Raw genomic sequence first — 24,382 nt, 5'->3', positions numbered from 1 at the left:
TACAAAAGAAAATATGTGAATGTCTAAAACACACATGTAAAGTTATTCAACATCAGTACTCATCAAAGAAAACTGGAGTGAGGTACTTTTATTTTACACTTACTACTAGAATGGCTAAAATTACAGACTGGCAACATCAAATGTGGGTGACAATGTAGAAATACTAGAAATCATTCTTTGCTAGTGAGAATATAAAATTATACAACAATTTGAAAAACTATTTTCTATAAAGTAAAACTATATCAACCTTATTACCCAAAAATTCTACGTCTAGATATTTATCCAAAAGGAATAAAAACATATGTACTCAAAAATGCTTAAACAAGAATTTCATTCTCTGAAGAGAAAAGCAGAAAAACAAAATATGATGTATTTACACAAATGAATACTGCTCAGAAATAAAGCATAAGTTGCATCACACATCATGAGTGAATCTCAAAAACATTACGTTTAGTGAAAGAAGCCAGACAAACAAATATTGCATTCTGTATGATTCCATTTACATATATTTCAAGAACAGGCAAACATAATCCATGGTGATAGGGAACAATTTTCTCAAATGATGATAGTAGATTTAATAGGGATTTCTTCTTTAGGATAGCGTATTTGGATTATAAAGTACTTTTTGGCCTGTTTCTGGTGAAATTTTGACATTTTTTCTAAGAGACAACATATATCTTATATATGAAACATACACTTTCTTCAATTGCCTAATTTTCTGTTATGTTTCAATGACATCAAAATTACTAATAAAACTATGGATTAAAAATTATTTTCAAACAAACTTTCAGAAGTCAAACTCTTAGTGATTATAATTTTAAGAAGTTTATGGTAGTCGTAAGGGCATGAGCAAATAGTTTTTGTAAGAAACTCTCTAGTCCGCTAACCTGTTTGACTATATGATGTGTGCACCCTATCACTTATTACTGTACATCCACTCTTAGGATACAGATTCAAAAATCAGTCTGCCTTGTTACCAGCTGATTGATTCTGAAGCACAGGCCACATAGGTTGTTACTCACCAATGATTATTGGTTGCGGTTCACTTTTTACTCCAACCCCTGCACTGGTACTAGCGGCGACCTCTACCCGGTATTGAATTCCTGGGAATAATCCCCCTATTATTACAGATCGAATGGCGGCATCCACAGTTTTGTTGATATGAAATCGTGTTTCATTCCCCAGACACCAGATCTACAGAAGTGTAAAGTAAATAACAACAGATGATAAGAGATATTATCTTTTCTGGTAATTAGATCAATATAATACATATTTTTTTAGTAGTGACAAATCTATTTCCTAGACTTATAGAAGTTTTGTAAATGACATTTTCTGAAACACAATTTCTGCACTGTGTGTGTGTGAGTGTGCGTGTGTGTGAGTGTGCGTGTGTGTGAGTGTGCGTGTGTGTGTGTGTGTGTGTGTGTTAAAGGTAGACAACAAGGAAAGCTAAATCCATGCCATGTTCCTTTATATCTGACAATCAACACTGAATGCTCATAACACAGTAATTCCCTTAACACCTCTGGGAAGTGGTCCTTGATTGAAAACAGCATTAGCACACAGATTCAAATATATAAATTCCTCTGCTTAATTTATTTATCAAGATTACTAAGTACATAGTCTGTAAAAATATGGTGATTGTGAATTGTAATATTCAAGGCATATAGGTGTATATCTAAATAATTTATATTTATTGTCAAGAAAATATTAATGTACACAGAAGTAGTTAACAAGATTAATTGACTTAAGTTATAGGTATTGACTGAGATGAAATTAAAGTGAATATTTACATTGACAGTAATAAATCTTAATATTGATCAAAACATATTTACACACATATATGTGCATGAAAACAAAGTGGTGGAAAATCTTTAAATACTAATGCAAGGAAAGCTTTTCCTTCGAGTAAGAATCAAATTTTAAGGCATACTTTCTTCTTGGATATGGAAACTATTACTGTAACATGTATTATAAAAAGAATCCTGCTCTATATGCATATTTGTATTCAAATTATACAGTACTTTATAATCTACATGCAGACAGATAAGTAGGAACATCCAGTTGTTTTTTCTGAAACAGGTAAGTTCCTGAAATGTTTTCTTTAAAATAATTCCTGTGAATTGTATTCTTCTTTTATTTATACTATGATATCTATGTTATTAATTAAGGAATATTTAGCCCTTATCAAAATATATATTTTGCTACCAAAATACGACAATCTCATATGAGTGAAAAAGTTTATAATTTAAATTATCAATTTGTAATACATGTAAGATTAGGATATTTAGCCCCAAGTGATAAAGGTTAAAATCCTAACTTTATTAAAAGACACACACACACACACACACACACACACACACTTATACACACACATATACACACCATGGATTATTTTTTGCTCTTAAAACAATGTGTCCTAGCAGTTGTAAAACTTTAGAATCTACATAATTATGCTATTGCAAAAGCACTCATTCTTGTATTTCTTCTGCACATGTCTTTATAACGTGATGGGAGTAAGTTTAAGTGCTTATGCATACTCTGTTCACTTGCTTAAGTAAGTTAACCATTAACTTAAGAAAGTTCTATTTAAACTTTATCATTTGTCTTAGAAATAACATTATTCAATCTTCAATGTTTTGAGTGAAATTATTCAGCTTAATTTCATATACCATGCATTAATTTCTCGGTTGAAATGAGGTGTCTAGTTTTCTATTCTAATAATCTGGTATGTTATTGTCAGAATTCTATAAATATTTATTAATAGCAAAAACTCATGGTATTAACATTTTTACAAGATTTAATGAGGTGTTTTACTCTCACATGTGGTCTAATTACATCACTTAATCAAATCTTTTTTTCTAAAAGTTGGACATCTTCTGTTTCTTAAACATCAAATGCTGGTGAGGAAACAATGGATATATACTGTCTCTAAACAGCAACAAGTTCAGTTGAAAAATGAGAAAAATCAGTCGTTTTTTGTAAGTCAGTTTTTTCAAAAGTTATATTTTCAATGGCTCCCTTTCTCCCCAATGAAATACTTTACAAAACTTCAATAAATTGATAAAAGCAGAACTTAGAGTGAGAGCTGGCATGACCCACGTTCCTATTGGCATCCCAATGCTCTAAATCCCTGAAGCAGCTTTTTCTGAGAACGGGGTAAGAATGGTTCCTCAAAAAATTAAGAATGGAATTACCGTATGACTCAGCAATCCCTCTCCTGGGTATCTACCCAAAAAATCTGAAAACATTTATCCATAAAGACATATGTGCTCTAATGTTCATTGCAGCTTTGTTTACTGTGGCTAAGACATGGACACCACCAAAGTGCCCTTCGATAGATGATTGGATAACGAAGCTGTGGTATATATACACAATGGAATACTATTTGGCCATAGAAAAGATGAATAGTGTCATTTGCAACAACATGGATGGATCTTGAGATAATTATGCTAAGCGAAATAAGTCAGACAGAAAGAGTAGAGAACCATATGATTTCACTGATATCTGGTATATGAAACTGAAAACAACAAAAAAACAAGGCAAACAAATGAAAAAACAAAAACTCACAGACACAGACAATAGTTTAGTGATTACCAGAGGATAAAAGTGTTGGGGGGGTGGTAGATGAGGGAAAAGGGGATCCAATATATGGTGATAGAAAGATAACTGACTCTGGGTCGTGAACACACAATGTGATATATAGATGATGTATTACAGAATTGTACACCTAAAATCTAGGAAATTTTACTAATAATTGTCACCAATAGTTGTTACCAATAACTTTACTAATAATTGTCACCAATAACTTTACTAATAATTGTCACCAATAATTGTTACCAATAAACTTTAATAATAAAAAAAAGAAAAGAATGCTGCCTTAGGCCTGTTACACAAAGATCTAATACCAAAAAACACTTCACTGTCATGGTTAACTTGTCAAGTGAATTTGTGTTATCTGCGACCTTGGAGTTACATTCTAATCCTCTATGCATGTGTTTCTTTACCTGTCACACAAAGATACAAAAAAAAAAATAATTTACACTCAAGCTCAATAAGAGGAACACTAGAGATGGGCCTCCTCCATGAGACACTGGGACTCCTCCAGGAACCTTTCTCTGTCAGCCACCCTTCTTCACTCATGCCCTACCTTGTATTCTTGGATAATTCCATTCTGATGGTCTGGTGGAGGAGGATCCCAGGAAACACTGATACTTGTGCTGTTGTGGCTTCCAACGGTCAGCACAGTGACAGATTGTGGAGGGGCACTTGGGGCTGCAGAGGAAGTAATCAGAATGAATACAAACTGTATGTCTTGGGATACATTAATGCTGCTTATAGAATATGAATATGAAGACAAGACACATGAGGGTTTGTTTTCCAGAGTTCTAAATTTGCATATAGCACTCAACAGTGACAGTTTTTTACAAAATGTTTTTTAAATATAATGGTTGGATTTAAAGCAAATACAACAGCTACGGTAATGTGCACTCAATAATAAATTTAACAGCTAATGTTCTGATGAGTGCTTTCTATACATACCCAGCAATGAGCTAAGTGTAGGATTTAATTCTCACAATAATCTCAGGAAGTAAAACCAGCTCTTATCTCAGTTTTACAGGTAAGAAAATTAAAGCCTACTTTAAGGGACTAAGTCAAACAATGTAGAATTTGAACCCAAGTATGTCTAATTCTACAACTTTGATTCTTTTGACGCTAATAGGTTCTCGTTTTGGGGAAAAAAAAATTACTGCTATCAAAAGTATTCCGAGAAGATGTACTCCAAATTTTATCAGTCATTATCTCTGAGTGGTGGTATTACTGACCACCTTTTTGTTTTGTTTTAGTTTCTGTTTAACAAATAAAAAGAGAAACACAGCTATAAATTTCACCACCAACAAAAAAATATTTCTGTTTTCATATTGGGAAAAATAATTGTCTTTTATAAACTGACCCGTAATTTAAGATTTGACTTATTTTATATTGATGTGTAAAGAACTCTGAAAATATAAATGAAAACAGTTCATGATTGGTCAAATGTAAAATTGACAGATTTTATTGTCCTACAGTTGTCTTCTTTTATGGTTTCTCCTATAACCATACTGAGAAAAGGTGAATGAGAGAAAAAAAACAATATTCTGATTTTAGACTGCAGCATCTCTCATCCAATGTATCTGAAAGCTAAAAAATAGTAATTTTGCTGGAAAACATCAATTCTCAGTGAATCTATGAGTTTAAACCAAAGGAAGGAAAATCAATATCAAAGTACTAACAGTTAAAAGAAAATTCAAAGGATTTTTATGGTTAAAGACTTTTTACATAAAAAGGTCAATGCTTTCATAACTCTACACAATTTAGCTCTTTGAAAATATGTACAATTGAATTGTAAAATATATTTTAAAAGCCTATCAATCAAGTCTTCCATTTTGGTAAATTTGTCATGACATATTTCAGAGGTATGGCCACATCTGCATTGAGATACGGGGCACATACATACCACAATCCCACTCTTCATTATTCCTCTATGTGATAATATTATTCCAAAATATGGCACAATGACAATAAATCCAACGACTGGTCTATCAGTTTTGTAGTTATTAAGTTGACTGCATTTTTTAGAACTGGTTACTCATTTGCCTTACTGCTGGCTTGGGGAGAAAACCATGCTTGCTTCCTGACAGGTCAATTATTTCTGTGCTCAGCTTCTTTCTATGGATGTGAAAGAACCCAAATCACCACTCATCGTTCCCACATGCAGGCCAGCTGAGTTCCATTTTTTACCTTCTGAAGGCCACAGAAATCAGAGATGAACTATACCGAATAATGACAAACGTCTCATCCAGAGGAAAACTGTAACTGTAGTGAAGTTGCTTTTTGGAAGTATGCTTCAAACATATTCAATTTACCCACCCCACTGATTAGTACTACAGATTTTCAACATACAGTAAAATTTAATGGGGATGAAGACACCATAATTAATTTTTAGAATTTTTTTCTTTACATAGCCTTAACGTAGATTAATGATGGCTTTAAAAATATGCACTTCTGCCCATATCAATGAATTACACTGTAAACCAACGTCAAGATAACATTGTCACTGTGTTGCTTATTATAAAATACACAGAATTTAAAAGTTCTTGGTCAAATATGAACATCTATCTACATGTTAGCATGAGCAACCTATGTATATTTTCTTAAGGTTGTTTTATAATTTATATAAAATATGTTTTAAAAGGCTTTTTATAGGAGCTGTGTATATAAAATGAATAGAAAAGGAGAAAAGGGGAAAATTTATTACACTTGGCATCTGACAGGATTTTTTTTTTTTTTACTTTGATGAAATTTATCAAAATTTCATCAATTTTGATAATTTGAATTTATGGTAAGCCTCTAGCTAAAAGGAGACACTAGGAAAAGGACTGGTTGAGACCTACGTACATTTCATGTCCATCGCAGGCTGACTTTAAAATATCTGTAGGCAAGAAAAGTTCCAAAGGGGAGAGAGGGAGGAAATGACACTAAGAAGAAAGCTATTACAAACATGCAACTAGCCTTCTGAATTAGAAATTATGAGTCAGACTGGCAGAGGTCACAGCAAAGGAAGCTTATGAAAGAAAATGTCATGCTTTACTACACCAAAAAAAAAAAGAAAGAAAGAAAGAAAGAAAGAAAGAAAGAAAGAAAGAAAGAAAGAAAGAAAGAAAGAAAGAAAGAAAGAAAAAGAGTGACAATGCACAGCCTGTACTCTTGCGTCTCCAGTAGCCTGTCTTCTAATGAAGCCAAGTGAGCCTAATCCATATAAAAAACACATGGGAAATTATTATAGTCAAATTCCAATGTACTGACAGATGAGATTTGGGGCAAATGTTTACTTAGGAAAAATTAAAATTACTTGAATGTCGTTTTTCTTTTTCTTTTTGAGTTGTCAGATTCTATGGCATTCTCAGAGCAACAACAACAACAACAAATGGCATTTCCAAGATTCACCTCCTGTTACTCTTCTAAAGACGATAAACTAAAACTTCCACAGAAATTGGTTTCATTATCACATAAGTTTGGTTTACGTTAGAAATCGGAATACTGACCTTCTTCAGTAGTACGAACTGTTTTAGGTTCACTATCCATTCCTTGGAACTCATTAAAATATGGGCGGACTTTTATTTCATAAGTCACCCCCTTTTTCAGATTGATTAAGACAGCATTTCGTTCAGTGGGTACTTTGGCATCTAAATTCTGCCATGTTGATGTAGCCTGCAGGCCTGAGGTCTGACGATACATCACTCGGTAGCCTTGAATAAACTGGGGCTGGCGATCCACCTGAAAAACAGCAAAAAGCTTTTGAAACTAAACGGAAGTATTTGAGGCACCACAATGGATCCACCCTCATTTCTCTCGTCCCTATTTTGGTCCTCATCGGCCATCCTCTGTGTGATGCCATGGCTTTCAAATTCACCTCCCTGTTTCTTACATCCTCTTCTAATTCTGAGTTTACATTGCTCCTGGTATTTCAAAACTGAAGAGTGGCACAATTCTTTCCCATGTTGAAAATACCTCCTGCCATGTAAGATACTTAGTTCCAATTCACTGGATTAGTGCAAAAACCTGAGAAGACATAGACCTGCCAATTTTCCCAGCTTCATTCCTCATCTGTTTAACCTTTTCCTGTGTTTAACAATTCCTATTTTTGTGGTTTTATATATATTGTACTACTAGTCAGGGATATCCATTCTCATCCCATTTCCATTCATTAACACCTTCACTTACACAAAGTATTTTTTGAGTTCCTACTAAAAATGCCAGAAATTTTGCTAAACTCGGGGGATAAAAAATGGAGAGTGAAAGTAGAGTCGGTCCCTGCCCTCATGATGCTTAGAGTCCAGGTGAAAGATGGGCATTATCTCATAATCACCCAAAAAATGTCAAGTTACATTCATAAAAAATAAACATAAACATGTTATGAATGAGATGTAGAAGGGACTGAGAAAGCCTAGATGGAGATAAAGTTTCAAATCAGGAAGGAAAGATAAAGCCTCCATGAAGAACTAGTTCTGAGGTCTGCAAAGGACAGTAGGATCTAGTTCACATATTTCACTGTCAAATAAAGTATGCAATTTAATGAAGAAAGAATGGAAAAACATTATTTTAGGAAAGTTGAGGAGATAAAATCCAAAAGGTAACGCTAGAAATAATTATTTCAGCTTTTAAAAAAATTTATCCAAGTTTTAATACAACATAAACAAAGGATACTTTCATGTGTTAACTTCTAACTTCTTTAGTGGCAGCGTTTTTCTTCTTTAGTTGTAACATTTTTAAATATTGTTAAATGAAGGCAAAACATGTAAAAACACAGAATCTCAATCAAAATACACTGGAACACAGGCTCATTTTTCTGTATTTGGTGTCCACGCTAGACAAATACATGAAATTAGATTCGGAAGGAGACAAATCCATGAGTGTTTCTATGTACAGCTAAGGCCAGTTTCGCAGATAAGTCTCAACAAGTAAAAATTTCTTTACCCACCTGAGAGCTTTCTAACCCTCAAAGATTTTCTGGAATTAGTGTTACGCTTGTGTGAGGTTCTGTCATGAAAAAGTAAGTCCAGCTCTGATGCCAAAGCTCGTGATCTTTGAAGCCTCATCCATGCTACCAGTTTGGGTCTGCACAAATGGGCACATTTTTTGAAAACCAGAAGTTGTTCTGACATTATAAAACAAGATGACTCAAAAGCAAAAAGTTAAATTTATGAGACTCAAAGAGAGATACCTTTCATCAAAACTGTCAGTGTTCAAAAAAATCACTGCAGCATATGTTAAAACAACATTAAGCTTGTATTTTATAAACTTCTCCGCATTCACGTTAAGTGAATTTATATACTGAAAGAAAGACATAACTCACAATAATAGCTTGTTAATACTGAAAGAAGCAAGCTGTGTTTTTAAGAAGAACATTAAGCAGCTGTTTCCAGATGAAGGGAGTCTGTAAATCAGGGCAAATTGGTTTTATCCATGTTTGGTTTTCATTAATTAAGTGTTTTAGGAACTTTATGAAGCTAATGTTTACTACATGATATTGCCTCGCTCACTTCAGTGTATATTGCCTTCAACCTGTGTATTCTAATGACCTACTTAATAACTGTACAAGTTTAACTTGATTTTGTGCAGTTGCAATACATTCTTTGCAGAAGGAAATTTGTTGTTACAGGTGGAAGCAAAAATGAAAATGCTGAAATTTACCTCTAAAAAAAATAGGTGGGATTTTTATTGGGTATGCGTTCTACACCATTGAATTCTGGAGCACATTTTGACAGCTGGTCATTTTCAAGTTAAACCATATGCTTGTTACTAGTTGTGATTATGTAAGGTCTGGCTGCAATTCCATGGGATTATAGAATTTTTAAAAATTGTATTTTCTGAAACATGAATAAAAAAGTGTTGTCTTAAGGAAAAAGTGAAATGATGAGAGGTTCAGTCTCAATTGAGTTACAGTTTAGCCTCTTTAACTTTCTGAGCCTCGGGTTACTTAATATTACAAGGGCACAGAAACAATTACATAATTAATATATGTTAAAGCATTTTTCAAGTTTTAGAGATACACAATGATAAAGCATCATTGTTAAGTAAACAATACACTGAAAAAAACAAGGGTGCATTCGTGGCCCTCACATCATCACTTTCATTAAAATGTTTAAATAAGATGCTTAATATCTACCTCTTCAATTAGAAAAAATCCACTTATACTGAACATTCAAAGTGAATCTTCTTTAGTGGGCTTAGTCTCCTAAGTGACTGATCTGAATTTAGCTGAGTTCTGAAATTCTAGTTCACAAGGGCATGGTTTCAACTCCAGGAGCTGTTTTAAGGGGCAAAAAGTCTGTGATTCTTTCTGTCCTTGAATCAAAATAGAACACACACACACACAAATACAAACACACACACACATACACACACACACACACACACACAAAACAAGTAGAATGAACATTTTTAAGTACGAGATTCATTGCAATTTTCTTTGTGAAGCAAACATTTTCTTATCAGTTCTGCCCACTGTCATTATAAGAGCAATCATGTTTAGAATGTAGCATTTGCTAACTAGTGTTGCTTCAAGATTAGTCTTATGGGGTTTTCAGCACAAATGTCATATATGTTTGGTAACTGAATCTTGCCAATCATTGGGAAGCCACCTAACTTGGCCCCAAATCTAATCATAGGGGTTGGGGAAAACACTATTTCTCCTTTCAAACTCCAACATACCTGTAACTCAAACAATGTGATAATTTAAAGAATATACACATTTAGCAAATTGAAAATATGACACCAAAAAAAAAATTTGGTCATAATTTATTTGACAACCAACATCACCCCCCAGTCTGACTTAATTTCACTACATTTACCTCTCAAACATATACTCATCTCACGTGTAACTCCAAATTCATGGGAAACAATATCCTGTCATATAATTAAACACTTTCTTTTTAAAAATAAAAATATATGAAAACAACTGATTTGATCATTTAGCAGACAGCTATTGAAAGGGTATTCAGAATTGATGCTCTGCTTTGAAAAAACAGAAATTAAAACGTGGACTTGAGACTCACAGAAGTCAAACTGATGAGGGAGAGAGATCCACAAACTAGAAATTAAGAGCTTCTTGAGATATAGAAATGAATATGACAAGGTTCTTCTGAAAGAACCACCAGACTACTGACCTGCAATTTGGATCTAATTTGATTTATTCTTTTTAACTCAATGATGTTTAAAGTGATTAACTTCATAAACATAATGACTTTGATTCTTATCCAAATAATTCCCACAGTTAGAAGCAGCTTTAAAAAGCCCCTTCAAAACTCTCAACAGAGCAGATTAGGCTTTTTCAGCTGAAAATGAGGAGAAAAAAATCTGCTATTAAAAATAGAACTATTTCCTTGGCTTTGTTAGCTTTGTATGCAGTCAAAGCTACAGAAAGATGGAAGAGGCATGGTAGATAGATAATACTCCTACTGTGCCATTGGAAAAATGATGAGATCATTATGTTTCCTTCATGGGAACAGAAGTAGAGAAACCATTAGATGCAGGAAACAATATGTCTGTGTGAAGTTATACCAAAAATGGAATTAAAAACAATGCAATTCCAATCATAATTACTCTTAAACTATCATAAACTTAGTCTTGTTTTTGTTAAAGTATTACTCAACATTGCACTCAGGAGACAAAAATGTGGTTGATCACATGGTCTGACTTAAGAAGTAAGAAAATGTCGTATCCAGGAACTTATGTTGAAATTCCACCATTCAAAGACCTCCCTTTATATTAAATATTTGTCTGCAGTTTACAGTTCATCTTTACAGTGAAAACACTAAAAGTAGATTTGAAGAAAGAAAATTCTAATGCTATAAAAAGACATGGGATATTGGGGACATTGTTCAACTTATATGCATTGGTTTCCTTTTATAAATTTACGAAACCGGACTAAGCAGCCCTGATGTTACTAAGATTCTCCTGTTCTAATATAATAATGCCTCCATATTTACTCATAGAGTAGTAGATGAGTGACGATACCTTTTCTGGTGTCTGATGATCGAATTATTCACCTCTTCTCTGATAGAAATATCTGTTTATATGGTGTTTAGATATATGTTAGAGCTTTTATCCCTGTGTACGGTAATTAAGAATTTCCATGTTTCTCTGAAGTAGATTTGTGTCTCTTTATATAGGGCTTCCCAACATATAGAACAAAACTGGTTCTCAAAAAGTGCTTGTTGAGCTGGATTTATTCAAAGATTTATTATTGAGAGAACACTGGAATAATTCTCTTCATTGTGTTGTATACTTCAAATATAATTAAGAACTGATGAAAAATAACCAGTTTTCCTTTCTAAGCTTGCTTTTTTGAGGAAGTTGATGGAAATGGGTGAAACAGTTATTTCTCTAAATAAAGAAACTTTGACTCTTAAGCAGGGGAAGGGAGAGTAATCTAGTTTTTTTTTTTTTTTTTTTTTTTTTGCATTACAGTGATTCTTCTACAACAAAAACAACAAATGACAATAACAGAAAGACAATTCTACATAGTTTCTAATTAAGATTATAAAGTACATTTTTTCTAGGTATCCATAACTAAAATGTCTATTACTTATACAATATACAAGATCTATCACATACAGAGAGGGCTTAAAAACTATGTGCTCATCTGTCATACTTATATATTTCCTTATGGATTTTTAGAGATTATAACAGAGAAATCTGGAGCATAAAGGAGAAGCTGGCACTAATTGTATTAAGCTCAGGGAAGATTATCTCGCTCTTCTCAAAACACAGACACACACACGCACAGATACATGTGTTCTCTAATATGACTAAGTTGTCTATTTTTATGCTATTTGTTGTTTCCATTGAAGTTGTTACCATGTGATTAAAACATTTTGCATTTTGAAATAATAAGGGGCATTTTGACATTTAATAATGTATGCAGTTGAACATTTTAGCATATACTAAAATATTGATTTATTTATTAAAAACCATTAATTTTTTATTATATGTCAAATTATTAAAATTATATACATGTCTGGTGCTGCTGGATGAGACTGAGATAAAAGAACATAAAGATGGTTGGTTTAAATTCAGAAGAAATCTTCATCAAAATTAAAATATTTTGTGCTTCAAATGACATCATTAAAAAAGTAAAAAACAAACCACAGATTAACAGAAAATATTTAAAAATCACATATCTGATAAATAATTTATGTCTAATTATAAAGAACTCTAATAAGACTATAATAAGAAGAGAACCCAATTTAAATATGGGCAAAGAATTTGAAGACATTTCTCTAAGGAAGACATATAAATTCTCAAAAGCACTTAAAATGATGCAAAACAGGATTAGTCATTAAAAACAATGCAAATCAAAACCACAGTGGTATACCACTAACACCCACTAGAATGGTTATAATAAAAAAGAAAACAAGTGCTGGTGAGAATATGAGAAAAACTGGCAAGGATATGGACAAAATTAGAACTTTCAAATATTGCTGGTGGCACATAAAATGCCATAACCACTTTGGACAATATTTTGGCATTCATCTTAATGTTAAACAGAGCATTATCATATTACTCAACAATTCCTAGGTATATACCAAGAGAAATGTAAACATATATGGACTTGGACACAAGTGTTTATGTTGTCACCATTCATAATAGTCCAAAATGGAAACAATTCAAAGGTGCATTAGTAGATGAATAGATAAAAAAGGTATGTAATCTATCTGTACAATGGGATGCTATTCGATAATAAAAAGGAGCAAAATGCTGATATACGCTACAACATGAATGAATCTCATGAACATTATGCTGAGTGAGAGGAGCCAGACACAAAAGACCACATATTGCATGGTTTCATTTGTATGAAAGGAATAGGCAAATCTATAGAGACAGAGAGTAGATTAGTGGTTGAAAAGGGCTAAGTAAGGGGAATGGAGTAGTGACTGCTAATGGGCACAGGATTTCATTTTGGGATGATGAAGTGTTCTACAATCAGATTTTGGTGATGACTGCACAACTCTGTAACTACACTATGAAACACTGAATTGTACATTTTAACTCTGGCATATCAATTACATCTTAACAAAGCTGTGAGAAATTCAGAAGACAGAATATGTCATGCCTATATTGCAATCAATCTATTTTTTATTGTATTTGTTTTTTATCTACTGAATACTTTTCTGTTTTGCAGTTGATTACTCGTACACCTTGGTGTTAAGTCCTGTTTTTATTACTCTTTTTTGGGTTTATTTATTTGCTTTTCTTGGCTTGTTTTTTTTTAAAGGAATAAAAGAGACTGCTATCAATATAGCCTTTGAAAACTTACCGTCCATGTGACTTGAACAGTCGTGGGTGTCAACACAACAGGCGTGTGAAGACGGACAATGACGTCTCCAAGTTCCTTCTGCACTTGTCTGTGGTCCACTCCTTGTGCTGGTGGGCTGATATCTACAGGTACAGAACCATTCCCAATGAAAACAAATTCATAGTCAAATGCCAATATATGTTATACAAGCCAATATTATGTCATTAGAGATAATTATAGGAGAAAAATAGAAACCCTTTGTGACACACACAAACATTAAAGCATATTGATATATACACTTCCATGCTAGGATATAATTTAAAAGATTGTATTTATCTTTATTAAAATATTGGTAATAAAAGAATGTATGCAACCCCTCTGTTGTGGAAGGTCCATTATTTTCTTGTTAAAATATAAAATATGTGCTGTAAGACTTTTCTGGAAACATCAGTTTTATATAGATGTTAAAAGACTTTCTTGAGTAGTTAATAGGGCCATATCTGAAAACTGCTGTTTAGAAATTTGTTTAATCCTTTGCCCCAGTTAGTAAATTATATGTTCTTATTCCTGGCCCTATTTCAGTCTGAGAGCATGGAAAAAAAGTAATCAGTGGGACTGGGAAAGTGAATTATGTCACTAAAGGTAAATAAAACAAGGGAAAGAGGGGAAAGAAGCTCCCAAAATTCACAAAAATACTTTTGACTGAAAAATTTTGAATACTGATAAAATGTTCTAATGTACGGAATTTTGAGCAGTCAGCCAGTATTTGACAAAAGGTAATGCTGCTACTTTTTGGAAGTGATGGGGGAAAGAGGGAAGAGAGGAAGATTTGTGATGTTTAGAATGATATACTTTCAGCCATACATTGTTCTGCCCCTTTATTCACCATTCATTTAGATACTATTCTCTTGTCCTATATAATGGTTTATATTCTATGTATCCATTAAAAATTACAAATTATAGACATCCAGGTTCCACAAATTGATACCAAACACTGAATTTCACAGTCAAATCAATTTCTTTAACTGGTACACTGTAATGTTTAGTTGAATTTTTTTTTCTCTAACTACTTATTTAAGGAAGAAAGTCCAATTTAAAATGATTTATTTTCTTAATCTGTTTTCTCCTGTTTTCTCAGGCCACAATACAACACTCATGCAAAAATACTTTAAGTGCATACCTCAGCCATAACTTAAATTGGGTGTGCTAACTTAAATTGGGTCTTAAACAATTGGGAACTACACTTTGTTGATTTGTTTCCAGTTCCACTTTTTATTTTTATCCTTAAGATAAATAGCAGAGCAAGTTTGATTTAGAAACAAACACATTATTAATATTATGTGAATAATGTTGACCTTTGCCAATATATCTGTAGTCTACTCTGATGTTGATGGTGCAATATTTGCTGCCTTACTGAAATAAAAGAATTCTAAATTCTGTGGTATTTAATAGCTTTGAAAAAGAAGAGCTCGTACAGTAAAGTGTTCTTTGAAGAGGTTTGCAGAACGCAAAGCTGCTGAACATGTGGTGTCAAAAACTGATCCTGACATTCAGACACAAAACATGAGTTTTCCTATTAATATCTGTTAAGAGAACATCAGTCTTTGGCACTATATAGTCTCTCAACCGGAACAACCCAGATCACAAACAACTTTTCATTAATCTTTCTTGACCTTTTCACTGAGAAGTTATTTTATGAGTCAAGGTTTAGTGACTGGCACAGTTATTGAATGATCAAGTTCTGCCGGATTTAATCACAACAAAACTTTTCTCCATTCTGTTCTCTCCTCACCTTCTGCTGCAGCTACACACAAAAAACTATTTCTATCCACACAGGTAAAAAGGATCTAAATACTAGTATTTCCTGACTTAAAACCATACACCTCTTCTTTTCCAATTTCAATAATTTAATTTACTCATTAAATTCAGACACACTAAAAGCAATTAGATCCAGGCAAGGTAAAACAGAACCAGTTTCAGGTCTTCAAATTCCTTGTTGTACTTTTTCTTTCTCTTGAGACAGGTTCTTTACCTACAGGCCCTTTATCATCATGGAAAATTAATCACATTACTGCTCAGAGAACAATAGCACAGTGGCATGCTCTCCTCCCTTGACTGTCATCATGTCAGCGACGTTTCAAAATCACATGGTAACTTCATGCCACTTGATTCCTGTAAGGCACCCTTCTCTGTTATAATAGCATGCGAGTTACTATCACTGAACTACATCGTAATTATAATAATATTTTATGGCTCTATAGTGCTTTTCATGGCATAAAAATACTATTTTGAATTATATCTTGTTCAAAGTCTTTAACGAACCAGACATAATTAACCCTTTCTCAAGAATCATGTGGAAAATTGGTTGTAACAAAAAATAAAGCCACCATTTCTCTTTTATTAATGCATAATGCCACATCCTATATTAACCCTTAGACTCCAGTGACTTTTCCATTCGAAGAGACAGGCTACTAAAGACAAGATGACAAATCTTTTGTTTTCATCTTATATTACAGTGTTCTGTATGGGTTTTTTAAAATTAGTCAGAAGAATTGCATATCACAGGAAGAAAATTTGATTTACTTCTTTCTGAAACAAACTGCTCCTTTAAACATCTGGTTTAGTAAAATACACTGCAGCGATACTTGTCAAACTTGTGTATTGGCATTACCTGTTTGGCCCCACCCCTGGGGCATCTGAGACGGGGCCGGAGAACCTAAATTGCTAACATTGTCCCATGTGATGAGATGCTGCTTCTGTGGGAACCACACCTTGAGACTCACTGCATTATAAAAATAGAGTTTCTGAACAATAAGAGGTAATTTTGATATCCCTATCTGGGCATTTTGTCCATTACAGATCGCTTTTTTGATACTGTATAACTAATATTAAAGGAGAAATATTTTCCCTCCTTTTGAAACATAGTAAAGCCCTCAATTGCGCACTCTTGCTGTATAAATATAACTAATTATTTTGTTTAATTTTTTACCAAATAGACCCTGACACCTCCAGAAATAGGACCCACACACCAAGGTGAACAGCATGTTTCCTTCTCTTCAACTGGCTCAGGTCTACTGAATCATTACAAGCAATATGGACACAAGTATCTTTCCTCGTACAATCCCTTTGTTCTTAAAGATCTGCTTTATGCCTCCTTCTAGAACCAGTCATGTTTACAGCTGTTGGAATTACCTTGTGTGCGCACAGGATCTGACATAGGGCTTGGGTCACTGAGACCTTGGGGGTTAATCGCTCTGACCATGAATAAATAGATGGTATTAGGCCGCAGTCCTTTCACTGTGTAGAGGGTGGTCTTTACATGATTTGCCACTGTCTGCCAGCTATTGCTCACTGATTGGCTGAAACATGAACAGAAATTTCATTTAAAGAAAAGTCATAAAGATACCAGAAATGGAGTTGGGTATCAATGACAAAAGTTAATGGCTGAAAATTAAACACACACGCACACACACACACACACACACACACACACAAAACGCTTGAAGTGTTCAGCCCAATAAATGAAACATTGGATGATTTCGGTTTATTCAACAACAAAGCCGAGCCCACCTAACGAAAGTGCCATGCACAACAAAATTAAACTCAGCCCAGGAGATGTGACAGCCTTTTGCTAATGCACAGCAGCCCACTAAATGAATACCTGTAAAAGGAACAGAGGCCAAGATCACAACATCAAGTTTATACAATAAATATGGTCCTCGTAAATGTATATATATATATACCTTGAAAAGAATTAACCTGTAGAAAGAATAAATGGACTACAGAGTAAATTATGCCAATACATTTTCCTGTTACAAGGTGTGAGTTCTTTTGCATCAATTCCACATGCAATATTATAATAGAGCCTTCTAAAACTACATATCTGTAAAAGAAGAAAGGAAGCATGTAATGAATATTTTCCCTCAGTCACATTTTTAATACAATTTTACATTACACAGTATTGTGACTTCTCTTCTTGGAATGGTGAAATATCTCTGAATCTGCACGTGTGGACCCCTTCCAACCACCTACAGACAGGGCATCCATTCAGAACAGTTTGTCTAGGGTTAAATGCTGCTTTTGTTCAGAATGAAGAGAAAAAAGTGATTTTCAGGTCCTTCTGTTTATTTTTCAGAAGTCCTTACACAACAAAGCATGGAGATTATAGGAAAATTGTATTTTGAAATTTGAAAACTATGTATCAATCATTACCTTAAATGGACTAGGGACGCCTAAAATGAAAGCATTGTTTTTCGTGTTTTTTTAAGCATTTGTCCTAATGCTTGAAAAGGATGGTAGCTAACATTATCTTTATAACAGCAAATAACAGCATACTGACACTGAATCTGAAGCTACATTTTCCCATTTGTATAAGTATTTTGTCAAATTCTCCTAAGACAATTTAATAATGACCTTTGCTAATTTATAGTTTATATCCTTAAATTGGTGACAATTATTTCAAATAACAATTGGACATAGCTTATGATTTCAGCAACCAAAGGTGCATTAAATCAATTTCTTAACTGTAGTTTTTAATTTTCTCTTAGGCATTCTCAATAGATGTATTCAAATATATAACATAAAAACATTGGGATTATTTTAAGTTCTGCTCTAATTATTAGGAAGGAAAGATCCAGGGTTGAGTGCCTCAACAAACTTTGCATAACTAAAAAAGGTCCCTGTGCCTAATAAAAATTATTTTCTGCCTAGTTCTAATGACAAAATCCTCATCTTAAATCCTTATAATGGTCAGGGAAAAGAAAGGAGCTAAGTGATTATGTCATGAATAGATCCCTGCAGACTTAGACATGGGTAATGCATATTTTATCTTATAATTAAGTCATAAATTTAAAAAAAAAAAACAACACTAAAGTGTATTCTTAAATAAAGTCAGATTTAAAGGTAAATTCTTAAAACACACTGATTGATATGTCCTTAAAATAAAACAGTAGGGTAGCTCATGTGAGGTATAGGATATAAAAGCCAAAGCAAAAATCAAAGGCGAGAAAAGGAACAGTCCCATACCTGAATGCCTCAATGATATATGCACTTGCTGGGAGGGTTCCAGGGGTACCTGGTTGCCAGGACAAGGTGACACTGTTCTTAGTAACATCAGTGACCTGGGGTTTGGATGGTGGCCCTGGCAGGTCACTTAAATCATAGTTTTTACTGATTGGTGCTCCAGATTCTATAGAGAACAAGGAGAAAAAGCTTTATTTCTGATTTCATATGCTAACAACAATGCTTAAAAGAAGGAAAATAATCTATTAAAGACCTTGACTGAGACAGTGAACAATTCATCTTTGTGAATCAAAGTATATAAGTGAATATTTGCTTTTCCTACATGTTAATAAATGTTTACTTTCACACATGATCAGAATTGCTTTCTCTGTAGACAGAGAAAATAAAATTACAAGGTTGTCAAAGACAAATGTATCAAATTGCATACATGCAATTCTATGTACCAAGTGGGGCAGGAATTAAAAAGTGGCATATGATTAGTATTTCTATTTAATTAATTTAAAACCTTGATCTCTTCTTAATTTCTTATTTGATAATGAGCTAATGACTAAAATGGGTTCACGATTGTTTCTCTTAAGATAATTCACAAAGAAATCACCTGTCACATCCAGCACAGCACTCCAGGAAGTCTCCCCACTTGAACTTGTAGCCACACAAGTGTAAGTGCCAGTATCAGAAATCTAGTATGCAAGAAACAGAGAGAATTAAAGAGTCAATTAATTTGTGGAATAATTACTCAATTTTCAAATGATAATATTTAATTTCCTAAAATGTGATGTATCGTTTGGTTGTCCAGTTGTACATTAGTCAATTATATGAACACAAAAAATATTGAAATGAATTCATATAATTTTATTCACAATAGTGATCCAAAATATTAAAATTATATTTCTACAACTAAATGTTATTTACCTGGTCAACTTTATTTGTCTGTCTCCACAGTAATACACTTGCCTCCACAGTAATACGATTACCTTTTAACTCCAGTTTTTGTTGGGACTTCACTGTGTCAGAGTTGGATATGGACAACTCAGGACAGAATTTTGCAGAATCTTATAAACATTCAGAGATTGGTAATACAAATCTGTCCTCTCTGTCTCCAATAAACTATGTTTCCATGAATAAAATATACCCAGGAATAAATAAGCACTGAGAAGGGGGCGGACCCTTCTTTTTAAAAAAAAAGACATGGAGAAATGTGAGAAAAATTAAAAAAAAATAATTTTAAATGAAAACTTTCCCTTTAAAGAGATCAGTACTCAGTTATATTTAAATTGTAACAGTGTAACAGTGAATGAAATAAAGTTGTGTCATCACAAAATAAACAAACCATTCATTGCAAGTTAGAGCCCAAAGGGACCATAGAAATAATTTAATACAGAACTCTTTATAAGCATACCTAAAAACTGGTATTTTGCTGATCGCTTAAAATGTTTTTGTTATTCTTTGAAGAGCGGCAAAAGACTTTTAAGAATAAGGGATAATGTAATCAAGAGTTCTCTTTTACAAAAGTTAAAAAAAAAACAAAAACTGAAGATTATGTGATCATACATTGACAAACGCCCCAAGATCACTCACATATGTGATTCCAAACCTTCCCTGGGGGTGAGCCTCGTGGGCTTACATTGCAAACATTCATTCACATCAGTTTAGGGCTGAAGGAAAAGTGAGATTGGGAAGAGAAACTGATGACCGAACAAAATAAGAAAAGTCAGAAGATGCAGAATTCAAATTCTGTGATGAACATTAGTCTCTTTGTTGATGAAATATGGGAGTTTACGGAATATATCTGCTGAGTTAAAAATGTAAGTGTATGGATGACTCCACCTCCCACAATAGATTCTCAGGTAAATCATTAATGTGTGTATGTTACTGCCGTTTCACCATTTTAATTGCTTTTAAATGCCATTATGTATTTCACCTTAAGTTTCAAATTACCCAGGAACATTGTTCTTTGCCACATTATCTCCATACAATTGTCTTCTGCTGTGTAGAGGGATGATGGGGGCTAGCCAATGTAGAAAGAGCCATTCTTTCCAAGGAAGCTGTGCATGCATGACAGTCATTAGAAATCTTTGCATTAAGAAGCATCACTCACAAACTAAACATAATGAGCCGAAGCTGAATTTTAATCAGATGTTCATTTGAATGTGGTCTGTGAAAGAGTAAAGAATTTGCATTTTATTTTAGCTGTTGAATTAAAATGTGGCACTTTTTCTTCTGTGCAAATGTGAAAAGACGAGTGTGTAGTGATGCTTCTTAACTGCATCTTTTTGTCATAGTGTAGAGATACAAGTCTGACATTAGCGGTGGTAGGTGTGTTTTAATGAATATCGGAATGTTCTACTTCTCAAAAGATACAGACTCAGCTACCAATTAGCTTTACTACAGAATACAATGTTCAACACACACCTTTCCTCCTTGCATTAAGTGCTGAAAAAGAAATAGTGAGACAAAGGAATAGTTCCTACAGAAAGTCTTTTGATACGAGTGAAATACTGTGAAGCACATTTCATCTCCCTTTAAAGACAATCATCTTGCAGAAAAAGACATTTCGTTTTGGAGTTCAGCAAAAAAGTGCTATCAAAAGCCTAACTATCACTGCTAAATGTCACTGCTGTGTCACCATCATCATCACAAGCATTTTTATTCCTTCAACTTGAAATGTCTTTTCTGATCACGAGTGCTTCACATATTTTCCATCTTTCTCTTTTTATCCTTAACCAAATGCTTTCAAAAGAGATTCGTTTGCTGTCACCCTCTACCCTCCATCACCTACTGTTTTTGTGTAGTTTGGCTGCAGACAAGCTCCCAGGAGCCTGCATCTTGGAGAGACTACTCAGAAGCCTGTCAGAAGGCTCAAAGTTTGTTTGACATCATCAAGCACCCACCCTTAATTGCTTCTTTCAAACACTACTGGGGATCTTGACTATTCAAACACACCCTCTAATTCAACAGCGCACTGAAAATGCATTAACCTCCATGGCCCAAGTCTGCCTTTAGTCCAGAGAGAGAGGTTACAGAGTTTACTCAAGGAGAGTTAGCATTAATTTTTTAATAACTCCCATTTTCTTCAAAGAAGGTTAACAATCAATAAAAAAAATAGGCTAAAAATCTGTATTAATTTATTTTTCTTTTAACTGAAACTGACATCATTTTTTCCTACTTAGAATAATAATTAATACCGCTGTCTCAATATTAAAATAAAAAATATATACTAAGGGTGCCAAAAAAATGTATACAAGTGCTTTTATTCATATTTTGTTATTGGTATATATTATTACAATTTTAATGCAGTTTTTTTCCTTCCTTAAAATATGTATACATTTTTTGGCACCCTCAGTATATGTATCAATTATAAGAATAAATTAAAGATTTGTGTTTGTGTGTCCATGCACATGATGAGAAAAAGTCATTCTTCCTTTTGTATATGTGTCTATATGATACACAGATAAACATGAGAAAGGTGTGTGATGGCAAATACATTTGCATTGTAAGAGAAAAGCATTCCACAGAGTGATCATTTGAAAACACATGGCATAAAAACATTTTATCTTCTTACCCTTGCTTCTGGAAGGGAAAATATTACATGGGTTTTTGGGGTTCTTTCTGGGGGAGGGTTTTGATTTTGTTTTTTCTTCATCTCGGTTCCCAATTTCTCCCTAGATGTCAGATTCTACTAATTGATCTTCCACTGAACCATTTTCAATCAATTTTTCTTCATGCACTATTATATCAACCATCTCAGTTCTGTCTCTCAATCCCAATCTTGTAACTGCTTTTGCACTTGCTACATGGAGGGGAGGCTCTCTGTATTTGGTTGAATTAGATGAATATACTTGTGGAGGGAAAGTGGCCCCCAGGATACATTATCTGGATATTCACACCTTGGATATTCGCTCACCTTGACTGTGTGTGGGGACTATTGACTTACTTCTGGTCAACAGAATAGACAAGGATGACAGGATGTCACATTTGTGATTATGTTGCTTAGAAATGCAATGCTTATCTTGCCAAGAGATTCTCTTTCTTGTTGCCTTTGAGGAAGCGAGCTATCGTTTGGAACTATCCAAAAGGCAAGGAACGGAAGGCAGCCTTCAGCCAGCAGCAAGCAAGAGACTGAGGTCATCACTCGCAAGAAACTGAATGTTACTTGGAATCAAATCAATCCCCAGTCAATCTGCAGATGAAACCACAACCCTGACACCTGTTGTAACCTGGTGGGACCCTGAAGCAGAAGCCCCAGCTAAGTCACGCCCAGGCTTCTAATCCACAGACAGTGTGAGATAATAACTGTGCGTCTCTTTAAGCCTCTAAGTTTTCGCTAATATTGTTACATAATGGTAGATAGCTAATATAATACTCAGAAGGACACATTTATTTTCAGTTGGTCCTGAAGCAGGTCTAACTTGTTTAAATTGGCAGAAATAATCATTCTCTATCACATCGTCCTCTGTTAAAAGACCAGAATCGCTTGCTCTTGTCCAGAGGTTTACATCTAGATTCCACAGCAACTTCATGTAAAATATAAGATGTTCCACCAACTGGACTACCTAACCCTACTTCCAATGTATCCAGACTCATCTCTTTATTTTTTCAACACAACTGTTTGTTAGAGCCAATTTATTCACATTTCCTTACAAAATTTCTTTGTTCATCGGAGTAAATCAGAAGCATTCATCACTTTCAAATTATTTTAAACATTCTATTACTATCATTAACTGTATGTGTTTAAGGTTTTTAGTTTCAATGATTGCATACATATGGGTTAAGATGAAGGAATAAAAGATCTCTAGGTCTGTTAGAAATGTAAGAGCAACATAAGGATGATGATCTTCCGTCTAATTTGGATTCATCATTTGTACAACAAAAACTAACATGGCCTATAATAAAATGTATAGCAACAGTGCTGACATATAAGATTTTGAGTTTACAACACAGTTTTTTCTAGGGCAGTATTATGTTAACATGAAGATCCAAAAGCAAGTCAAACATTACTTACCCGTAAGTTTTTAATCTGCAATGTCCCTTGCTCTTGTATAGTTGCTCTTGGATCTCTACCCAGAAAAGTGAATCCCTCCTTTAACCAGCTAATTACAGGAAGAGGATCACCAGTAGCTTTACATTTCAGTAACGCTGTACCGTCTACTGCTAGCGTTTGGTTGGCTGGGCCTTGTAGAATTATGGGTGGAGGTCTATCTGTCAAAACTAAAGCATAAAGATATTTTCAGAATATTTTAATTTCTAGGAAATTCAGTAGTCTTGATATCTTGATATTAAAAGTAAGGTTAAAGTCATACATATCCCTCATAATGTATTCTGTATATCCATCATTTATCTATCATCTATACATATATTTATAAATACTATGCTGAAGTGATAGTTTTGTTTATAATTTACTCTGAATTACCTATAATTAAGATGATGATGGAATAAATTCCAACATTTTAGAAAGCCTTATGTTATTGAAGGGCGTAATCAGATTAAAATAAAAATGAAAATATGGATAGTTTATAGCAC

General features: G+C 33.7%; 1 protein-coding gene across 20 annotated transcripts in view; it reads right to left on the bottom strand.

Moving 5' to 3' along the window:
- Positions 1-24,382, bottom strand: part of ROBO2 (roundabout guidance receptor 2) — a 1,701,369-nt gene that overhangs the window by 70,158 nt on the left and 1,606,829 nt on the right. For all 20 annotated transcript variants that reach the window (XM_081063258.1, XM_081063255.1, XM_081063244.1 and 17 more), the window contains 8 exons: positions 23,865-24,070; positions 19,461-19,542; positions 18,866-19,028; positions 17,033-17,199; positions 13,862-13,983; positions 7,086-7,317; positions 4,151-4,275; positions 1,023-1,194 (listed from right to left, as the gene is read on the bottom strand). In XM_081063258.1, coding sequence (XP_080919384.1) covers positions 1,023-1,194; positions 4,151-4,275; positions 7,086-7,317; positions 13,862-13,983; positions 17,033-17,199; positions 18,866-19,028; positions 19,461-19,542; positions 23,865-24,070 — 1,269 coding nt within the window. The remainder of the gene's footprint in view (positions 1-1,022; positions 1,195-4,150; positions 4,276-7,085; positions 7,318-13,861; positions 13,984-17,032; positions 17,200-18,865; positions 19,029-19,460; positions 19,543-23,864; positions 24,071-24,382) is intronic.

The sequence above is a fragment of the Rhinolophus hipposideros genome, assembly GCF_964194185.1.
Source record: "Rhinolophus hipposideros genome assembly, chromosome: 2".
Taxonomy (NCBI): Eukaryota; Metazoa; Chordata; class Mammalia; order Chiroptera; family Rhinolophidae; genus Rhinolophus; species Rhinolophus hipposideros.
This window is presented reverse-complemented; position numbering and strand designations above follow the sequence as displayed.